Source organism: Corapipo altera, unplaced genomic scaffold (assembly GCF_003945725.1).
Source record: "Corapipo altera isolate COAL_440 unplaced genomic scaffold, ASM394572v1 112, whole genome shotgun sequence".
NCBI lineage: Eukaryota > Metazoa > Chordata > Aves > Passeriformes > Pipridae > Corapipo > Corapipo altera.
In genome coordinates, this window is record NW_020884899.1 from 9,508,524 (window position 1) to 9,530,273 (window position 21,750).

Genomic DNA, 21,750 nt, shown 5'->3' on the forward strand with positions numbered 1-21,750 from the left:
GACAAATGTACCAGTGGCCTCCAAGATGCTCAGGGTGAAGTATCACTTTGTTGTGAAGGCAACTGTGAACCACAGCTGGTGGGGAGCAACTGCAGGGTACCCTCTCCCGTCACTTGTCTCTGGCCTCCTCTTGCCTGAAGTGGCAAATGCTGTGGGAACATGCAGGAAGCATTTGGGGCTAACATTGGGGAAGGCTTGCCAATGTCACCAGAGGAAAACACTACAAGTTATTTTTCTGTACAGGTCAAATTTTTGTCCCATTTTCAGCTCCCAGCAAATCTGCCAGTGTGTTTAGCCTCCCGGTACCAGAGGTACTTGTGGGCCCTTTTTCCTCCAAATAAAGCTAAGACTTTCGCTGCCTTGGCTGTGGCCATTCTCTCCGTCTGGTGCTGTCACTCCATCACCTGTCTGCTTTCATTTATTTCAACATTTTAAAAATTTCATGGGCCCACTCCCAGATGGTGTAAACCGATAAAACTCCAGGCCATGCTCCAAAAACATCAGCATGACTGTAGGATCTGGCTCTTTGGGTTTACTTACCTATGCCAAAGAAAAATAGGAAAGCTGTAAGCAAAGCAAAAAAAGGAAAAGAATGTCTGGGAAAAAAAAAAGTTTAAGATGTTGATTATATAAGAATTGTATAGCTGTTAAAGTCACCTAGAATATCCTTTTAATAAGTGAAGAAATTGCAGCCAGATAAGTTAATAATTAAGGATGACAAAAATATACCATTGTTCCAATAATAAGGAACTGTATTGGTCTTATTGAAGATAAATGGAGGCGTATTTAACATGATTCAGTGCTATGCTGATAGACTACAAATGTCCTTTTTTTGCTAGAAAACTCAGTATAAAATCAGGTCAAAAGCTGATTGCCAGTACTTGTTCCCTCCAAGTTGCTCGGCTCCTTTTGACAGCAGATGTGCCTTGGAAGCAACTCCCACGTGTATGGAGCTGAGCAGAAGGGAGCTGGAAGCTTTGAGAAAAGGCTTCTGCCCCTTTCTGTGGAGAGCAACAAGATGTGCTCCTGTGTGTGGGTCATCCCATGCAGATACAGCACAATTTCAGACTGAGGGCTGGATAAATCAACTGCTTCTCAGCTCTGCAAATCAGTGACTGGCAAAGATATCTGCAAGGAAGGTGATGAAGGTGTGATTGCTCAGTTTCCTTTAATACAAGAGATTCCTGTAAAATCCAGTTGGACAGATTTGGTTATAGCCATACCTAGTAAAATAAGACAGCAATTTCACTACCTCCTGACACAATCAACACCCAAATTTCTTGTATCTCTTGCAAGCACCAAAATGTGATGGCTGCAACCCTGTGCTGATGGGGAGCGGTGGGCTTTTGATACCCACACACAGAAACCCTGTGACTCTGAAATCCAAGAATGAGTAAATGCACAGATCCTGTCTCCAGCTCATGTTAAACTCTAGGTATACTTCTCAAGCCTTGCATTTGAGCTGCAGACTCACACAACTGCTTTCTGTCTCCTCTTGCCCTCTCCATCCTTGGCAAGGCCCATTTTTTTACAGATTGCTTAAGGAAAGCGTTGAGATATCAGCCAGCAATAAACTATTGTCATCCCAGAGCTATTCATTACCATTATCTCTGATATCAGCCAAGAGCCTGTAATAAGCTCTGAACTTTTATTGCATTGAGGGGTCTGCTGACATCCAGACTAATGCAGATTATAGGGCTGGGATAAGCTCTCCCTCATACTGGAATTGGCACAATGAATCATGGGGGAGGAGAGTTTTATCCCTCTGTGAGGCAAGGAGCTGCCTGCCAACAAGAGTTGACACTTCTCTGGCACAGGAGAAGTGTCAGGAAAGTGAAACTACACCTTTTCAAATAAGATGAGTAGCCAAAGGAAAGGAGAGGATACATTTTGTGGAGAAAGATTAGCTCTCTGGATCCTGAGTGACTTCCCAGGGAGGTCGAGTAGGGAAGCCTATGTTCTCCATGAGGGATGGCAGGTCTGTATCTCAGGGATGCTACTTATGGGTACATACTGTGAGGTCCTGTCTCAGTCTGAGGTGCTGATGGTAAGGCATCTGCATATGGGAGATGGAGACCTTTCTTTTCAGTGAAAAGGTAGTCTTCCAGCTGTTTCTCTGTTTCTTCACATACATCTTTGTATATGCATGTTACTCACATTCACATCCTCTTCTCTCTCCTAAATCAGTATAGGGTTTGTTTTTCTGTGACAAATCAAGAGAAGAGATAGGAGGTCCTACGTTTCCATAGGAGTAATCTTCTGCTACTGCTGTTTCTTTCAGGCATAAATGAGGAGAACATTAGGAGTGGGGTCTCCTCAAAGCCTCAAACTACAGAGCTAACCAGAGTGCAAGCCACTGAGGTTGCTGCAGCACTGGACATGAGTGCTTATATCGTCCAACAGCCTGACTCTGACACTTTTAATGCCATTACAGAGAAGTTGCTGCCCATTATTTCCCAAACTCACCTCCTGTCATTTCTTGCAGAATTTCAAATTTCAATTACCTAGAAATTCAGGGAAGAAGATGTAAATGTTCCATGTTAAAGAGAGGCAAGATGTGCAGGCAGAAATAACAGCTCCTATTAGGTCAGCAGACGATGTTGCAGATGAGCTTTGAAGAAAGCAGACAAGCTTTTGGGCACAGTTGTGCAGCCAGAGCAACATCAGTGCTGCCAGAAGGGAGAGAGTGACATTTGGTGTTTGAAACAGAGACCAAATAGCAGGAAGAAAGGAGAAGCAAGCTAAACATCACTTATGTCCCAAGCTGGGGTAAGCACACAGCACCTTTTCCACCACCTATAACCCTCGGACACCAGATCCTGCCCCCAATACTCTGACCTGCAGAGGGACTTTTGTACCTGAAAGTGTGTTTGGTTTTTTTTTCCAGCTATATATCTCTCAGACTAGTAAAAGGTTCTCTCCCTTGTGTTGGTGCATTTCCCCTGCCACCAAGGCCGCACTATGACCTGAGAAATGCTCAATAGGCCTCAGTCTTGACAAACTGTACCTGGGCCAAGCTCCTCTTGAGTGTCTCACAAACACTATCTGCTCCCTGGAACCAGTGTTGTCTAAGGAGCTTCTGGTTTTTTTAATGAACAGCCTTGGAAACTTATTTTTCCTGCCTGAATAACAACCCAAGTGGAATCATATTTTTGTTATCAAACTTTCAAAGATATTTACCGACCGGAATTGTAGCCAGGATGGAAAATCCAACTGTCTTGTGACCCTATAAACAACAGTCCAAACTGAGACCCTCTGAGCTCTCCTAGACTTCAGCAGCTGTGACCAGCATCTCCTTCTGAGTGGGGCCTCCTAGAGCCAGCAAATTCCCAACTTTGCTATACACAGATCACCAAACGACAATGACAGAGCCTGAGCTGTTACCCTACACTTCTTGAGGCTCAACCCTTTGCCCACTGAGAAGATGCAGCGGCATCCAAAGTGAATGGCATCCATTTCACTGAATTTGAGGGGAATTTTTCGCAGGTACCTTGTACAGACTCTTCATGTCTGTATGCATGCAAATGCGCATATGCTTTTTCAAATGTACTAGGAATGCTGCTCTCCTAGATTCTTAAGTACTTTAGATTTGTAAGTAAGTTACTGTTGTGGTAGAGTAAATTCTATATGAATTCTTTGCTAAGTTGTTAAACTTTGATTATTGGTTAAGTTAAATGCTGTTAAATTTAAGTGCTGTTAAGTTTAAATGCTGTTAAGTTAAATGCTATTAAGTGCTATTAACTTTAAGTTAAGTGCTGTTGGGCCTTAAGCTGTATTCCTTTTTATCCTTACCTTTTCCAGCCTTTTGTCTCTCCCTCTCCCCCCAGTCCAGCTTCCACACAGATAATTTTGGGTTAATTTTGATTTGAGTTGACTGACTCTGGATTATTTGTTTGCTTTTTCTAGGTGTGCTTTAACCATCTAGTAAGTAGCAGAGTAAACCTTGCCAATGAACTTTGTTGTGCTTTCTTTTTTCGTAATAAATCTGCTTTTGCTGATACCTTTGCAGTTGATTCTTTAAGTGACCTTAAAACGCTCATTCATGACACTCCTTCCTCTCAGCCATACCTTGTATGTCTCCCCAGACTGTCATGCTTCCAACAGAAGCTTTTCAAGGTTTGCAGGTTTTCCATGGGTCTCTCTGCTCAAGTGTGATAGATGCACTCACATCAAGCTTGACTGAGGAGCTTACAGGGCTGGAAATGGATGTTTCTTCACCACGAGCCAAATGGCAGCTCACTCTAGCAGAACTGCAACAGCTGCAGCATGTAAAACAGGCTGGGTGGTGGGTTATCCACATTAGCACGACTGTGGTGCCTCTTCTCTAAAAAAGAAGTTCAGACATGGGGCTTCCCCTAGGCAAAAATCTCCATGAGTTCAGGAAAAGTTTTGTCTGACTAAAGATTGAGCCGAGGCATCAGGATTTAACTCTTTCCTTCCCTAACCCCTTGTTAGGTGAATTTCAAATTCTTTGCAGGTTTTGTTGGAAAGCTCCTAAGAAGCTCTTTCTGTCCCCATTTGCAACACAGAAATTCCCTTTACAGGAGACCCAAAGCTTTATCATACCCATTTATCTACATAACAACCCCAACAGGAGGTGGTGCCTTACCCTCGTGCTCCTGTACTAATACAAGTTCCGGATGAAGAACAGAAGGAATTTGAGGACATTGCTTGTCCATAAAGCCCTTGGTGGATGCTGCTGCTGGTACTTTCCAAGTCCCTATCCAAGACTTTCCACCACAGTTATGTTCCTCATCACAGTGCAGATTTACAGACTGCTGACTGGGATATTGTTACAGTCAGGTTAGCAAACATTTAAGCTTTAAAACACCCAGAGGTTTTGGGTCCAGGGGTTTGCTAGATGATGGACATAGCTAGTGCAAAAAAGACTTCAGAAAATGATATTAAGACACTTTATAAATCTGTTGTTCTTCTGTTATAATTCAAACCCAGTAAAAACCATTGGAACTAAATAATAAGATATATTATATACAAAAAGGGCTTCTGCAGTCGATAAAGTCTCAGGGCAAAAGCATAGCTGTATGGAGAAGGAGTACTTCTAGGTGAATCAGCCAAAAAACCCCACACCACTTTGTGGTCGGAGGCATGATCCCCTTTCACATCCAAATGCTCAGCTTTTCTTGCTGGAGAGCACAAAGCAGTCTCAAACCCTCCTTCTGTCCATATAGCAGAACTACCAAAGAGACATCTATAGCCAGTTGCAGATTCAACCCCAAACAAGCCAAAGGACATCGTTGAACATTGCATCATGTGAAGATGCAAGACAAATATGTTCAAAGCCTAGGTTTGCTGACTGGATTAGGTAGGAGTGCTTGAGGCAGTATATCAAATAGCACAACTAATTAGGCATTTTAAGAAGATGCAAATTAAGGCAAAGATAAACAGCAGGAGTTTTCTCCCTTGCTTTATGTGTGCTGGGTGCAGGAACTCCTTCCCATCTGCACATCCCCAAGTCTATATGTGCTGCAACCCCTATTCAGCATGACTGCTGCTCCCACCTCTGCTGTGCCCTATGGCATGTGCTAAGGGAAATGCAAGATGTGCTAGCCCCTGGGAATGGCTTCTCTATGGATCTGGACAACATGGGTACCTTATGCCTGCAGAGGCATGTCCCATAAAGCCTCATCAGTGACTCTTTAATGACCCTGTCACAGGGGGCATGATGGGAGGTGCTTGCTGGAAGCAGCTGGGCACAAGGAGAGTGGCCTGTGTACCAGGTCACTGATGGAGACCTTCAACCTGGCCCAGGTCCCAGGGCTCTGGCAGGGACTCTGAGGGACTCTGAGCTCCTCTTCTTTGGACTTGTTGCATCCAAATTCACTCTTGACTTGGTGTTCTTGGTATCAATCACCTCGTAGTGACAGGTCAGACAGTGCATGCATGTGCACACACACACACACATACACACACACACACACACAGAGGTATTGAAGAATCTGACTTATTTTTCCTGATTATACACTGAAATACACTATTTTACATGTGATTTGCTGCAGCAGCAAAATTAGGTGAACAATGAATCAAAAAGCAGCACTTTTTTTGTGCCAGCAGCGTTGCTCAAGCTCAGCATCCTTACCTGGGGGAGGCAATTACTGGAACAATCTCTTTCCCTGTTCCTCCTTTGTTCCTGTTCTTGCAGAGGCTGTAACTGTCTTTTATATCTCCCTGTTTTCCCCACTGCGGTTTCACTGTGCATGGGATGTTTTACATATTTTCCACTTAGATATTCTGCCTTTATTCTAGAGAAGCCCTTTGACTGTGCCCTGTGATGTTTTGCAGCACCTTGTCCACCAGCAGGAAAGTTTTCGGAGAGGGAAAATGCAGTTTGGCCAAGGTGTTGCTAAGCAGACAGACATGCTGGCGCTACTCAGCACTTCCAACCTCTACCTTGTGGTGAAATATTTGTCGTGGGTTTGTGGCTGCCTGTAGGTCAGATCTCTGGGGAAGGCAGAACGTTGCAGATGGTTGTGGGGCTGTAGGACCAGTGTGTTTGCACAGAGCCACCTCCTTGTCTGCAGCCCTGTGCTGGGAATAGCACAGTCGTGCACAAACACCACCTTGAAGTGCTTCAGAAGCTTTTTGACAATCAAATTTCAGTTAAATATAATATCTGATCAGGTAATGAGCAGAAGAAGGTGCCTCATTGTCCTTCAGCAGGGGAACTGGTGATTCACAGTGCCCACGTCATTCATGGATGGTGATGTGAGCTCTCAGCAACGACATGTCTGCAACAGAAAAGCCAAGATATTAATTTTTGGGATCCTGGGGCCAAAATCCATCCTGTCAAGGAGCAAAAAAACATGGTATTTGAAGGACATCTAGGATTTATTGTCAGGGATTGCACCATGAGGCTCGAGAACCTTGCTGCATCCAGCCCGGGGGCTGAGGCCACACTGGGGTATGGCCTTGGGGATCCCTGTCCCATGTTCCTCTGTGATGGAGACCCAACCTGCTGCAGGGTCAGCCCTGCGTGAACCAGCCCTCCTCGTGCCTCAGTTTACCATTTGTATGACTCCACATTGTCTTCAGGTAAATGGGGCTGTACAGCCACATTTTCTCAGCTGGGCTGAATGGCTTCTAAGTATGTATGAAGCTGATATGAATTCCACAACAGGGCTTTGCACCAGTCCCTGCAGCCTGTATGGGTAAACTCTGAGCTGGTTTTGAGCCAGTGAGGTGAGGAGCTGCAAGCAGCCAAGGGTATCCATAGAAATGGCTTTGCCTGTCATCAGTGCTCAGCTGTAGCCCAAGAGCAGCGTGATGGATCTGTGAGATGCACATTCATAGCACAGCATGGCATGGCAGCTCTTGATCAAATCTCCCTCCAGCTGTGTGATGAGGAATTGTGTGTGAATCCAGATGCCATCATACCAACCATCCTGAAACTCAGATCAGAGCACCCTCAGCTTGTTTAATATCCAGGTGTCCTCATGAGTGCTGCAGGGTAATGGTTTTAAAACTAAAGAGTGTTTTTTTAGATTAGATATAAGGAAGAAATTTTTTTACAGTGAAATTGGTGACACACTGGCACAGGTTGCCCAGAAAGGTGATGGATGCCCCATCCCTGAAAAATTCAAGACCAAGTGGGATAGGGCGCTGAGCAGCCTGACTTAGTTGAAAAGTCATTGCAGGGACATTGAACTAGATCGCCTTTAAAGGTCCCGTCCAACCCAAACCATTCCACGAACGGGGGAAAGGGACAATACTGGCATTTGACAGAGAGGTGAGGAGAACTAAAGTGGTCACAAAGCAAGCTTGGGACAGAGATCCTCCTGTGCTGCAGCGTGGGTGTCCCACCCATAGGACAGTGATGTCCCACCCGTGGGGCAGTGTCTTCCACAGGGCAGGACGGTGTCCCAGCCACAGGGGAAACCCGGAGCTCTCGGGAGCCCCGCGCACCGACGGGACGGGATAGGAAGGGTTAGGATGGGATAGGACAGGACGGGAGCGGGACGGCGCTGAGGGGAACCGGGACTGCCCGCCCCTCCGGGCCGTGCCGTGCCGGGAGGGAGCGCCGGTCCCTGCCCGCCCCGAGCCGCCACCGCCCCCCGCCCGCCCCCGGCCCCGCCCGCCCCGCGGGCCGCGCTCGGCGGAGCCGCCGCTCGGCCGGAGCGGGGCTGGAGCGGCGGTGAGTACGGCACGGGGCGGGGGGCTTGGGGGGACACGGCACCTCCGGCTGGGCGCTGTGCCGCAGGGGAGAGGAGGTGCGGGCACCAGCCGCGGCGGGAAGAGAGCCCTGGGGGTACCGCCGGGATCGGTCACCTTAGAGGGAACGATGCTCAGGCTTCGCCCCAAAGCCTGACAGGGGACACAGGGCGGGGGGGAGGCATGTGCTTCCCTCTATCCGAACCTGCCTCGGGAGGCTGAGCGCACCAGATGTCTCGGATGCTCTTCCAAAGCGTCACTGTTACTTTGCTTTGGATGGAGACCAAACCCTCACTAATAGCAATAACAACAAAAAAAAGCAAATTTGGATAGAGGCAGGAAGGGATCTCCCTAACGACTTGCTCACTCTCTGGTGCACATCTTCCCGGCGCTCCATCCGCGACTAAAGCTCTCCAGCCCCGCGTGGAAGGACAGTCCGTAAGTGCCATGGAGGGATGGGTCTGGAGGTGGATTTCTACTTGATAGCAGTGGGAGAGGTTCAAAACTCTTTTCTTTTCTTGTGTTGTTAGAAAAGAGCGTTTTTCTGAGTAATGCTTAGTAGACCTCATGAATCACCATCTGCATAACTTTATATGGGGGCTGCTATTCTCAGCGTCTCAGTGGAACTATGTAAACTATCAACATTCATATCTGTTTGTACATGTAACGTGCAAATCTATTCCCCGGAAAACTATTTCAGAGCAGGTCAAAGGAGGAGATGCCAGAACAAAACGTCAGGGTGGCTCGGCGGGTGGAGACTGGTGTTGGGGAGCCAACAGTTGCCTCCTTGGAGGGACAGCCCCTCCGTGGAAGTGTGCTGGGAATGCTCACCAGGAGATGTGCTGTGCGGGATGCTGAGCACTCCAGGAGTGGAGCCAGAAGAGGCTCGAGGATCAGGGACTCAGGTCCTGCCCTGGCCTTGCTCCTTCAGACTCTTCTTCCAGAGCCTGATGTGCTGAGAAAACGTTGTGGGTCTTTTAGAGAGGCTCAGGAGAGCTGTGTAAACACAAGAAGGGGTTTGGCAAGGGGATGGCACAGCGGCAATGTCACCCAGTGATGGCAGTGCCATCCAGCTCGGAGGAGCTGCCCCCGCACACGTGCTGCGGGAGCACATGTGGGTAGTTTGGAGGAGCTTTCAGCGCTGCTCCCTGAGCTGTGCTGGTTTTGTCAAGAGAGAAGAGTTTATTCTCTTAAGCTGTCAATCCATCACCTCCCAGAGGCTCTCCGCCTTCCCTCCGCCTCCCCCTTGCTGCCAGCGCTCCCAGATGTGCACAGTGCCGCAGGCTGCAAAATTCCCTGTGCCCAGGCAGGGGAATCACAGCATGTCCCAGACCTCACCAGGGAACTCACAGCATCTCCCAAACCTCACCAGTGTGACCCCAAAATGAGAAGAGTTGCAGAAGTTGAACGTTTCAATTCTTGGTGCTGGTTCAATCCAGGCTTTCAGTTTGGAGTGACCTGACATTTCCAAGCAGTTGGATTGAAAGCTTTGCTGCAGGGTTTTTTGGGTCATGGTTTTTTTTCCTTAAATAATATTGGCTGAAATTTTTCCATGAAAATGTGTTGCTCTCCAAAGGAGCTGCATTCATGGGTCAGTAGTGTCCTTGCACTCTCCTGAGCATCTCCTGCTGCAAGGCAATGTGAGTCCAGTTCTTCTGTTGTGTCCTGCTTGTGTTTAGTCATGGAGTGGAGATGCTGATCCCTAATAGCATCTAATACCATCTCCAGCAGTTCCTGCTCTGTCTCAGCTCAGCCAATCCCCTGCCATTCAGGAGGGAGCATCCTAACATGTCCCCCTGTTATGGGTGGAAGCTCTGTCTTCTCCCACCTCAGGAACGTGACCTCATTCCCAGTAGGTGACTGCAGCTGCCTGAGTGACAATTTGGGCTTATGACCCTGGGACAAGAGCTGGAGTGTGCTGCTTTCCTGCAGGCTTCCCAAATCCCACTTCTCATCCAATTCCTTCATTAAACGTAGATTAGATCAGATAGTGTTTCTTTCACTACAAAGTAATTTGACTTTCCATTTAGTGGGCCCATCTGATAAATAATGGCTTCAAATAACATGATTCCACCTGACCTTGATCACATCAAGTTCATGCTGGACTTCCGCTCCCTGCCTAGCTCTGGCTCAGCACTTCCAGACCTCAGAGTCTGGAAGTCTCCACTCTTGGAGGTGAGCCCTGCCTGGAGGAATGGAGACCAAAGCCACCACATTATCTTCATGTTACTGACACACAGGCAAAGTGATGAGTGCAGAGGTGACAGCCAAGTGTAGATCATCCATCTGTCTATCCACCTCTGTGCTTGAGCCCCAATTCCATCCTGGCTGTGCAGGCTCTCCACTGGCACTGCCACTATGAGAAACCCTCACAATAGAGTTACTCAGGGCTGAATCTGTCTGGGGGTGTTGGTGCTCAATTCCCACATGGTCCAAAGCTTTTTGTCCTTCAAGAAATAGGAGCTGAACCTGAATCTTCTTGCTGGGCACTGAGCAGGGACAGAGGGGATGTGGTGGGACCTCTCTGCCTCTGCCTCAGTTGGCTGGGAGCTGGGGATGCACAAGCCCAGGGAGCAGATGCTCTCTGTTGCTGGAAAAAGCAATGAGGAGTGAGAGCCCCACAGAGATCAGAAAACAGGTCTCCCTCCTCAAATTTTCCAGCACCAGGGAAGCATGGTTGCTCTCTGCATGTGATATTTAGCTGAGAAGGGCCACCCAGCAGGGAGAAACCACCTTGATAGGGAGGGTGAAGGTTGTGATAACACCTGTGGGATTGGTCTTGACATGGACCTGAGAAGGTGTGCACTGGAGCTGACGCTAACCTCTTCCATAAGCTGTGCTTTGATCAGAAACCCAGCTGGCGTTCTGCCAAGCTTGGGAGGAAATCTGGAATAAAACTCAAAGACAAGAGCTATGAAAGCCCCCAGAGCTGCCCTGGCTGGGATTCCCACCCAGCCTCTGTGGGAGTGCTGTGTTGTTTCTTGAAATTGAGAATGTTTTTACGAGGCTGTTGGGAAGTTTATTTGTTCAGACTGCACTGGTTTTGCTCTGCCCAAGGGCTTCCCATCTGAGCTGGTGGAAATGCCCTTTCTGATGGTCAGTAGTAAGTAGCTAAAGAGGCTGCACCCCCTGTAGAGGTTCTAGCTCAGTCATTGTCTCCTCTGGGAGGTCTTCCATGACCTTGTCCTGCTCAAACTTTGCCCCCTTCTTGTCTTGCAGGACGTGGGCTCTCTCATGCCTTGTCTTGCTCTTCTTCCCTACTAAAACTTCCTTCTGAAGGATGGCAGCTGCCTCTTTCCGCTATGGCCTGACCATCATCGGGGCCGTGCTGCTGGTGACGGGGACGCTGTGCTTTGCCTGGTGGAGTGACGGGGAGGTCGGCTCATCGGCTGGCAGCGGGACTCGCCTCCTGCCTCCCCGGGAAGCCGAGGCAGTTCCCAGCTCCTCCTCCTCCAGTGCCCTGCTCCGCTCCGTCAGCTTCTTCTGCTGTGGTATCGGTGGCATCCTCCTTCTCTTCGGCCTCCTCTGGTCCGTGAAAGCCAACACCAGGGTGGTCTCCCGCCGCTACCAGTACCATTTCCCCAGAGACCTGCAGTACTTCACCGCGGAGCCCCCGGAGAAGTGGAACTGCAGGTGGGTGCCACGTCCCTGTGCGGTGCTTGGGTGGGCAGAAGTGGAGGGTGGTCTTGGCTGTCCTGTGTGCCTGAGCCTGCTCCCAGACTGGCTTGCTGGTGAGATTAAAGGAGCAACAACACATCCGCACCGCCAGCCACTGCTCAGACCCCGGTCTGTGCTCTCCTCCTACTCCTGAGCAGATGCTCTTGCTTATTAGTGTCAACCTGAGCATCCACACTCCCCTCCCTGCCAGCCCCTGTCTGCCTACACTGGCTGCACCCGTGGCCAGCTTGGCTGCATCCAGCTCTCCTTGCCCTGCAGGGCCATCACAGAGGGAGGCAACATCTCCTTAGCAGAGCCACCAAGCAGAAGACTACATTGGTTTTCTGGCAGAAGGTTTGAATTTGGGGGTGGGGAGGTCACCCAGAGCTCCAGCTGTTGAATCCTGCCCTGGTCTCTCAGGTCTGCAATGCTGTATAAAGATAAGGGTGTTTACGCCATCTTTAAGAGAAGCCAAATCTGTGTTAAAAGGGACTTAAAAGAAAAAAAATAAGGAAAATAATCCTTGGAAAGGCATCAAGAGTGTTGTTAGAGGGTCCTTCTATGAAGCCTATTGTGGGGTGTAGAAAGACCCCTCACCCTGGACACCACTGCTGCTTTTTGGGCCCCAGACTCTTCCAGTGTGAAGACCACTTCTTGATTTAAAAGTTTCTTGCTCAAAAGGTTGTTGTTATTTTTTCCCCAGAGACTGCAGTGGAAACGGAGCCAACTGGCCCTTCCCAGTGCTGTTTTATGGGGTCACAGCAAAGATCTTGGCTCCAGCATAAATCAGGCTCTAGGGAAAAGCAGCACTAAAAGAAACTCTTAAGAACATTAAACCATAAAATTTCAGTTGGAGTGGGAGGCACGTTCCTGGTTCTCCCGGGGTTTCAGTGCCCATCTGAGTATCTGTGAGATCGTGATCCAGTCTGGGTACTCTGGGGAGAGGTTTCACCTCCCGTGGAGAGCTTTGCTGTGCCCCCATGGGGAATGTCCCTTTCCCTGAGCTTCCGACTTCCATGCTGGATGGGACACAGTGCCCTGGCACTGTTGGTGCTGTGACAGCTCCTCCAGCCCCAGCAAAGCATGCTGTGCTGGGATAAATCCCCCTCTCTGCATTTCCAAGACAACATCCCCGTGCAAACTGAGGCTGTTTGGCAAAATTGTGAGCACAGAAGCCCAGGGTGGTCTGTCTGGGACAGGGAGCTGCCAAGAGTTCAGGATGGAGGCACCCCTGTAGAACATTGCAGCTTTTCCTTTGGACCAGCTGTGCTCTGCGATGCCCACCACCTCCCCAGTGCACTGTGCTGGATTTCATCTGCAACAATGAGTTGCTTTCACAGCCTCCTCAGCTCTGGGCTGCACAGTTGCATAGGGTGCCAAGCAGGACCCTGCACAGGGCAAAGGTTGTCCAAAGGTTTTCCCTGTACACAAACTGTGTTTGCTCAGCAAAGCACTGCTGGAAGTGACACCAGGCTTGGCTGGTGCATGGAGGGCTCTGGCAGGCACAAGAGTGTGGTGTGACCGCATTGAACCGGGATTGCTGCCCCTTGCCCAGACGTTTGTGCCAAACTGCTCCCTTGGCTACTGGCAGCCTCTGTGACTCAGGGGCGAATTTGGGATTAGGCAGGTGATGGGGGTGGTCTTCTGCCTATGGGACCTTGTCGCAAGGTCTGATGGATAATGCCCTTCCTCCTGCATGGCTCCCCACCTTGGTCATCCCTTGATCCTGGGCATGCAAAACCTGCCAATGTGCTGTCTCCAGCATTTGTGTCCATCATGCTTAGATGGGGTTGAAGGGGTGTTTGCATGCTGCAATTGATGGGCACTGGGATGCTCTGGTTGATGGGACACTGGAATGGTTCTGGTTGACAGGGCACAGGGATACTCCATTTGACAAGTGCTGGGGTGGTCCAGTTATTGGGTGCTGGGATGCTCTGGTCGATGGCTGCTGGGATGCTCCAGTTGGGTGCTGGGATGCTCTGGATGATGGTGTGTGCTGCTGGGTTTCTTCTTTCCTCGCAGCAACTGGGATGCCAGTGCCATTCCCACCTATGAAGAAGCCCTGAACTGCAGACCTGCCCACGGTGCCCTGGCCTATGTCCAGCCCCCAAGGAGGAAGGAGGATCTCACGCCACCCCTGTACCACTACCTGGAGGAGGATGAGAGCTGGCAGGGTGGCCGCCGGCGCAGCTCCTCCGACAGCGCCTTGTTCCGCCCCAGCCCATCCTGGCTGGAGACCCTGCACCCCGAGGAGCCGCAGGCAACGCCTCCCCCCAGCTATGAAAACATCAATGTCCGAGGGGTCTGAGCTGGGGGCTGCAAGGGCCATGACTCTGTGGGTGGCTGCCCAGTCCCTCAGCTTTAAACTGAGCCCCTTCCTTTGTGGGGAGGAGAGGAGGGTGGGTGAGGAGGGGAAAGGGTCAGCCAGGCTTTCTGAGCTACCAGTCCGGTGCCGTTGGGATTGCGGGTCCTGTGGGTGATGCATTCAAAGCGTTGGGGGTAACTGGCATGTTTGAAAGCCTTCATATTTTTAATAAAACCACTGTTGGTTGCAGATGCTTTGTGTTCCCTGCTCTGCCCCACCCTTGGGAGCTCCTTTCCGGCTGCCCACTCAATAATAAAAACTACAGTAGAGAACGAGGAATCTGGCCAGAGAAAACCCAGCTCTGTGCCGCCCCATTTGCTCCTCTGCTTTTGCAGTGCCCCTTCTGGCCCTACCTCCATCTCTTCCACCTTGCTTCCCGATGTACTGACTTCCCATGCCTGACTTCATGTAGTGTAGAGATGCTCAGTGGCTCATGTGTGTGGTCAGGGCATCCAAGTGCACTTGGCATTTCACACGGCATCCTATAAAGAGCCATCCTGAGCACACAGCCCCCTCCCTGCACACCATGCGTGGGTTTGCAGCCTTGCCCAGAGGAGAGGCCAGCGGCTGTGGGGGCCACTGACGGTTCCTACATCCCACCAAAACAATGGGTTGCCCTGAGTTCCCTGTGGACCTGCAGAGCTGCAGAGTGGATTTGGAGCCATAGCCACGTACAACATATTGCTTATAATATAATTATTTGTATGTGCTCCCACATGTCCTGGAAAGTAAGGGAATAAAACAAAGGCTAATTAAAGCCACCAACACTGTCTAGCTGTTGGATATGTTTTGGGAAGGGGACACACTCCAGCCCCAACTTAAGCGAACACAGGGCACGGGGATATTCTGTCCTCACTGCCCTTGGGAGGATGAACCCCACTCCATCCTTCCCTGGCTTTAGTCTCCCCTTTGTAGCCTACCTGCTGCCCAGTGAAGCAGCCTTAGCACTTAGCCAGAGAAAGGCAAGGGATGTTCCAAACCCATGGGCCTCCAGAGAGACCATGGAGCACTCCCTCCTTCCCTGTTGCAGCCCCGCAGCCCTTGAGAACATGCTGCGCCCTGATATACCCCTTATTTGGGCCTCTGCCAGCTCCAGTTTATGGCCAAGTCCAGCTTCAGTGCCCAGGGCTGGGAAAATCCCAAAGGATCGGCCACTCTCCAGGTTCCTGTCTCCACTGCCATGGCCCCCTCCTCCTCCCTGTCCCTTCCCCAGGTGTGGGGTGCCCGCAGGGAAGGTTACACGGACACGTGCCGGGCGGCTTCACTGGAGTGTGAATGGCGGGTCAGTGTTTGCATTCATTACAAACCCATTAAAAACTGGCTGGCTCAGCCCTGGGCAGGACCAGGTTAGCGTGCAGCTGATCCTCAGCTCCTGGCAGCCTCTGGAAAGAGAAACCACTCCTTGCCTTACCCTGCAGGTGTGCTCAGCGGGCAGCAGTTGCAGGTAAACGGGCTCCCTGGCATCTCTCTTTCCTGCCTCTCCCACCCAGAGCCCATGGCAGAGGAGAAGACCTTCCGTTACGGGTTCATCATCTTGGGTTTCTTCCTGGTGATGACGGGAATTTTCATCATGAGCGTGGAAAAGCCCCACATCTACATCACCTTCTGCGTCCTGGGTGTGCTGCTCATAGCCGTGGGCATCACCTGGAGCATGTGCCAGTGCTACCCAAAGGTAGGATCCATCCTGCTGCTGGGTGCTTTGGGGGGCTTGGGGGCTCAACTGGCTTTGGGGGGCTTCGGCTGCTGTGGATGTGTAGCCTTGGGCTGTGTCTCAACTTCCCCATCTATGAGGTGAGGTAGCAGCAGATATCAGGGGAAGCCAGCTGGAGTGATCTGGAGGAGGGATTGTTGGTTTGGGATGCTCATGGCCTGCTGACGCCTGCAGGATGTAGCCCCTTGTCCCTCGCCCCCTCTACTTCAAACCCCAGAGCCCAGTGCTTTGCTTCCAAGCAGGCAGCAGGGAATAATCCCAAGGAAATAAACTTGCGTTTGTCTCTCCCATGCAAACCCTTCCCAAACTAGCCCCTTCATTGGGGCCTGAGGCTTGGCAGGCTCCCAGGACTTCCAAGAAAGGACTGTCAAGGCCAAGGATGCTGGGGGTCCTGGGCCCCCAGAGCCAAGCCCTCACCTGCCAGTCTCCTTGGCAAAGGGCACTGCCGGCACGGAGAGCAGCCACACGTCCCTGCCCTGGGAAACGAGTCTAGCAGAAAAGGGTTTTTTCAAAGGAGAGGGCGACTGTGGCACTGGTCTGGGCACTGCCTGTCAACAACTTGGCTACCCTCCAAAATGTGGCACGGTGACCTCAGGACCTGGGACCAGCTGGGACCTCTGAAACTGACTGTGTTTCCTGGGATTGGGGTGAAGCTGATCCCAGTTCCCCCCCAAAGCCGAGCTCAGCCCCAGCAAGGAGGGAGATGTGGCTTTGCTGCTGTGCTTGGGGCTCAAGGATAGGGCACCCTCAGTGTTGTCCCTGACCTCTGTGGGCCCTGGGACCTGCTCTGGGCTTGGGGACATGCGTGACTCCACTGGGGAAAAGAGCTGTGCTGGATTCATTCATCCCTTATTGATTTTGCCCAAAAAAGCCCATTTCCAATCAAGACATCCAAATGTGGTGAGAAAACACCCTAAACCCAGCTGAAGGGGCACTCTGGTCCTTTTACCTCTAAGGAGGGTCGAGTGTGCCCAGCACAGCCCCTGAGCTCTTCCTTCCTTTTTCCCCCAGATAACATTCATTCCTGTGGACCCTGAGGCTGAGCGGTTCCTGGACCACAAACCCACAGCGCTGCCACAGAAGGACATTGGGTGGGTCCCAAAATCTGTACACAGAGTATGGGTGTGCCCTGGGGATGAGGGCAGTGTTTGAGACTGGGGACAACTGTACTGATTGCAGCACAAAATGCCAAGCAGGAGCCAGGGTGGGGCAGGCAAGGGATGTCTGAGCCACTCCAAGGCTGGGGCCTGAGTGATGCTGGGGGATGCCAAGCATCTGGCTGTGTAGCTATGGGTATCCCCTTCAAGGACCCATTGGCTCTGCTGCTGGTGTGGGGAGTGATGTGGCCTTGGTAGCCTCTAAAATCACTCCCTCAACTGATGGAGCTCTCTGTGCAAGTGCCTGAGGATCTTCCAGCTCCATGGGGTCCAGGTCCTGCTCAGAACCCTGTTATTCCTTTGCCCACAGCTTGGTTGTTCCCTGCCCTGACCAAGAGGCCACCAGCACCTACGAGAAGAGCCTGCCATCCTATGAGCAGATCCAGAGGCAGGCAGTGGGCTCAACTCCACTCCCACCCACGGCACAGCCTAGATCCCACAACTGCTCCCAGTCAGCCATGCAGGCCAAAGCAGATGTTCACCGGGAGCTGGGGGGTGCTGGACACACCCCACAAGACCTGGCACCTCATCTGGAAACAGTGACAGGCAGCTGGTATGTGATGCTTTAGGGGTCGGGGTCACACTGCTGGGATGCAGGGTGAAAATGGGGGGGATCAGACCAGGTCCTCTCAGGGGAGGGAAAGGAGGCAGAGGGGTCTTTGCTGCTCACAGAGCACTGAGCACCCAGACCCCCCAGCCTCTGTGGAGCCTGGATGGTGTCTCAACCCACGGGGAGTCTCTGTACCAAGTTATTTCCCAGGAAGAAATCAGGATAGGCTTTGGTTGTAATTTGCATTTTACTTTAATTTAATTTTATCAATGCAAATAACATTCCTCACCAGAATAAACCCCAAGTTTCTGGTCAGACTTTGGTAGCAATGAGATGCCCAGTACTTGACCAGCAAACCAGATGCCACGTATGATGTCCAAGTGCTGGTCTGGGAGGTCCCAAAGGGATTTGCAACTGATGGAGTGAACCATGCAGGCTCAGGGCGTAGGACTTGGATGCATCTGCAGCTGGATTGGGTGCACTGCTTTCCGCTTGGGATGCAGGAAAGGCAAGGGCAGCCACCACTTTGTCCCATGGGCAGAAGGAATCTGGCAGGCAGGTGTCCTTATAAAGGCAGGTACGAAGGGCTGGGATAGTGTGCTCCCAGGGTGCTCCAGCCACCCAGCAAGGGGACTGGTGATGCTGGGATGCTGGCTGAGCAATGCTCCAGCAGCCACCAGCTCCAAGGGAAACCCCAGCTGTGTTTGGTGTAACTTCCACACCACCCATCAGCCCTTCCTGTCCCCACAGCCCCCCTCATCCAGCGCCGGGGAATGCGCCACTGGCATCCCTCCTGGAGGAGATGGACACGCCATCACTGGAGGGCTCCATGCCCGGCACCCCCACGCCACAGAACCGGACCCTGCCATCTGCTGCCCACTCTGGCTGCACCCCGACCAGCTCCCCAGTGCGGGGACAGCACTCTGGATCCCCCTGCAAAGGCACTGGGGAGGAGGATGACCTTTATTATGGGCTCCAAGAGGAGCCGGATGCTCTGCTCAAGGACAGCGACTGCCTTTTTGAGCCTGAAAACTGATCTCCCAGATAAAATGACCACTTGGCATGGACTTATCTCACGGAGGGGATGCAAACATCACGGCCTGGAGGAAAGGGGATGCCCCCAAAAGTGCAGTGCCTGCAGCACAGAAGGTCTCCAAGGCTTCTGCACCCCTTGGACACACCCAGCCTTTCTGGAGGCTTTCATTCCCCCAAAACTCAAATGGGGGACTGCTGCCTCCTGAATTCCAGAGCATATAGGACAAGGCCCCCCTCGCTGGAGCTCTTTGGATGGGCACAGAGAAGCTGGGCTGGGCAGGATCTGGGAGAAATACTGTGCTTGGGAAGGAAAAGCATTAGTTTTTCTGCTTGGAACAGGATCAAGTTTAGGTGGGTAAAGATGTGCTCACACCAGGTGGGCTTGATGAGGCAGAGATGTCCTCAAAGTCATTCTCCCACTTATCCAAGCTTCCCTGAAATTAAAATCAGATCTTGAGACTCCTGCAGCAGGCAGCCTTCATGTCTCTCGGTTGGGAGAGGGGTGATGGAGGTGACAGACTGTGCTGTCCTTCATTTTCTGCACGAGGACCAGCTTCCAGTGCCACTGGGAGCAGAAAGAGGAGGATTCAGCTAAGCCAAAACCCTGATGATGGCACTTGAGGTGGTGACTTTGGGCACCTGCACTGGGTCAGTGTCAACAACCACAGGGCTGTGGGTGGGTTTGCACACTGACACCCACCATCCCCAAACTCTCTCTGAATAATAAGTATTTGTTTCAAACCATGTTGATGGATCTAAGCCTGGTTTGTCACCATGACAGAGGTGACACAGCAACTCCCCCAGACTGCTTGTACCATGAAAAGATGGCAGCACTGGTGGGAGTCGTGACCTCTCCCTACCCTTTATCTGCTTGAGACCATGGGGATCTGTGTGGCTGAGCCTCCCCAGGGAGGTGGGTTTGGATCTAACCACCAGCAGATCTAACAGTGTGGGGATTCTAAGAGTCCCTCACCCTGTTTTGGGAAAGCTGGGATGGATGCTGCCTGTGCATGGCATGGCCCCAGGAGGCTTGGGAGCACATGTGTGCTGACACAGCAGCTCTTCTGCAAATTTTGTAGAATCACAGAATGGTTTGGGTTGGAAGAGAGTTCAAAAATCATCTAGTTCTCAACCCCAAAAATACAGGGAAAGCTGTCCTCAATCACCCAAGAAGGATGAAGCATGAGAGCCCTAGAAGGATGCTCCCTGTGCTCCCCTGCTGACCAGGGAGTTCTGTGCTGGTACAGTCCAGGGTGTGCAAGAAGCAGTTCCACCTGGGGCTTCAGGCCCCTGTGACACCCCTCCTGGTGTTACTGCACCCCTCACTCACCTTGGCTTCACCAAAGCAGCAAGGGAGAAGGGCATGGAGCACCTACGCACTCAAGGTATTTACAGGCAACAGGAGGGTGGGGAATGGAGTCTCCAGTGTTGGCCAAACATTGCCACAGGAGTGAGAGCTGCTGTCTGGGAGGAAGAAATAACAAATTGGTTACACATACTCCTGCCTGCCCTTTTCGGTGGGGGAAGCGTGTGGTAGCTGCAGGGACACTGTTTGAACGAGGCGATGTCTCACCGAGTTTCAGAGGGTGCCTGGGGCAGGATGTCACTCTGTGTCACTGGCTCCTATGGAGTGTGGGAATCTGGTAGAGACCTGAAAGCTTTTGCCTCTAAAAGCATAGAACAGTTTGGGTTGGGAGAGACCTTTAAAGACCATCTAGTCCAACCTCCCTGCCATGGGCAGGGACACCTTCCACTAGACCAGTTGCTCCAAGCCCCATCCAGCTTGGCCTTGAATGTTTCCAGAGGTGGGGCAGCCACAGTTTCTCTGGGAAACCTGTGTCAGTGCCTCACCACCTTTACAGCAAAGAATTTCTCCCTAATATCTAATCTAAACCTGCCCTCTTTCAGTTTGAAGCCATTCCCACTTGTCCTATCACTACATGCCCTTGTCAGAAGTGTCTCTCCAGCTCTCCTGTACCCCCTCTACTGAAGAGGGCTCCAAGGTCTTCCTGGAGCCTTCTCCAGGCTGAACATCCCCAGACCATTTAGCCTTTCCTCATGTCCTGGCACTCACTACTGCTTTTGGCAAAAGAAATTTACTTTCCAAAAGCATTTCTTCTGATGGGGCAGGGGAGGGGGCTGACACGGGGCCTGGACCCTCCCTCCCACGGGACCCTTTGTGCAGCTGGATGAGTCCCTCCATCCCTGGCGCAGCATCCTTAAGCCGAAGGACTCGGCTCCTGCGCCGGCCGAGGTTAAACATTGTGGGAATCGGGACATTCCTGCATGACATTAAGTGAGCGGCCCGGCTTTTGGGGGTGGGGGGAGGAATTACCATCCGCTCGCCGCCCACGAGTGTCACCCACCCGCAGGGACTCCGCGGCGGGGACCGATGGAGGAAAGGAAGGAGTAGCCACGTGGGATGGGGCGGTGCCCGTGCACTTGGGGGCCCGCGGGGACGATGACATCAGCGCACCAGTGGTGTAGTGGTATCATGCAAGATTCCCATTCTTGCGATCCGGGTTCGATTCCCGGCTGGTGCAAAAGGCACCGTGGGGTTTCCCTGATTTGGGGCACCACGTCAGAAAACCGACAAGCTCCTGTAAATTGCGCAGAAACGTTCGGCAAAAGGGTCGGTTTTTTTTCTGCCAACGGGGTGGGAGGGAGCCCGGCCCAGCATCGCCCAGCCCCCTGCCCGCACCACCCCGAGCCCTGCGGCTCCCCGGGAACAGAACGCAACAAGGATTTACAGGTCCTTCCCCCTTGTTGGAGTCCTCTCTGATCACTTCTCTTGATCTCTCCTTCCTCCCCCCTCAACAGGAGCCCCCCTCTGTACACGGACACAGTCGGTGATCCCGCTGCTCTCAGCAGCAGGAGGAAGCGCTGCTGGAAGCACCCCAGGGTGCCAGGACCGAATCAGATCTCTTCTCTACAAGGTGCAAGTTTTGGGCTATTTCTGAATATTTTTCAATTAAATAAATAATCTTTCTGCAGATATCTACTCCTGGAGAGAGCTCCAGAGCTGACCATCTCTCACTCTCAGTCCAGTTCTGGGGCTGGATGTTCATGCTGAGCTCTCCCTGGGTTCCTCAGCACATCCAGGTGTGTG

At 51.6% G+C, this 21,750-nt stretch overlaps 2 protein-coding genes and 1 non-coding gene across 4 annotated transcripts; all 3 read left to right on the forward strand.

The window, feature by feature from the left end:
* The first annotated feature begins 8,094 nt into the window (after positions 1–8,094).
* Positions 8,095–14,379, forward strand: TMEM61 (transmembrane protein 61). Of its 2 annotated transcripts, none has more exons than XM_027649289.1 (3): positions 8,095–8,149; positions 11,386–11,799; positions 13,846–14,379. In XM_027649289.1, the coding sequence occupies exons 2-3, from the start codon at positions 11,447–11,449 to the stop codon at positions 14,129–14,131; spliced, it is 639 nt and encodes a 212-aa protein (XP_027505090.1). In that variant the 5' UTR covers positions 8,095–8,149; positions 11,386–11,446; the 3' UTR covers positions 14,132–14,379. The 2 variants fall into 2 exon arrangements, with proteins under 2 accessions (XP_027505090.1, XP_027505091.1); XM_027649290.1 differs by lacking the exon at positions 8,095–8,149 and adding an exon at positions 8,244–8,604.
* Positions 14,380–15,533: 1,154 nt separating this feature from the next.
* BSND (barttin CLCNK type accessory beta subunit) lies at positions 15,534–19,377 on the forward strand. Its single transcript, XM_027649120.1, has 4 exons — positions 15,534–15,860; positions 16,911–16,990; positions 17,367–17,609; positions 18,357–19,377. Exons 1-4 carry the CDS (start codon positions 15,684–15,686, stop codon positions 18,640–18,642), a joined length of 786 nt encoding a protein of 261 aa, XP_027504921.1. The 5' UTR covers positions 15,534–15,683; the 3' UTR covers positions 18,643–19,377.
* A 1,736-nt stretch (positions 19,378–21,113) lies between these two features.
* On the forward strand, positions 21,114–21,184 carry TRNAG-CCC. The gene has a single exon. It is a non-coding gene; the product is annotated as a tRNA-Gly (tRNA).
* Positions 21,185–21,750: the final 566 nt, after the last annotated feature.

Bases quoted from the DNA above. Each gene is read 5' to 3' on its own strand.
- BSND (XM_027649120.1), top strand. From the start codon at position 15,684: ATGGCAGAGGAGAAGACCTTCCGTTACGGGTTCATCATCTTGGGTTTC. The intron at 15,861-16,910 runs GTAGGATCCATC...TTTTTCCCCCAG, and splicing joins TGTGCCAGTGCTACCCAAAG to ATAACATTCATTCCTGTGGA. The intron at 17,610-18,356 runs GTATGTGATGCT...CTGTCCCCACAG, and splicing joins GAAACAGTGACAGGCAGCTG to CCCCCCTCATCCAGCGCCGG.
- TMEM61 (XM_027649289.1), top strand. From the start codon at position 11,447: ATGGCAGCTGCCTCTTTCCGCTATGGCCTGACCATCATCGGGGCCGTG. The intron at 11,800-13,845 runs GTGGGTGCCACG...CTTTCCTCGCAG, and splicing joins CCGGAGAAGTGGAACTGCAG to CAACTGGGATGCCAGTGCCA.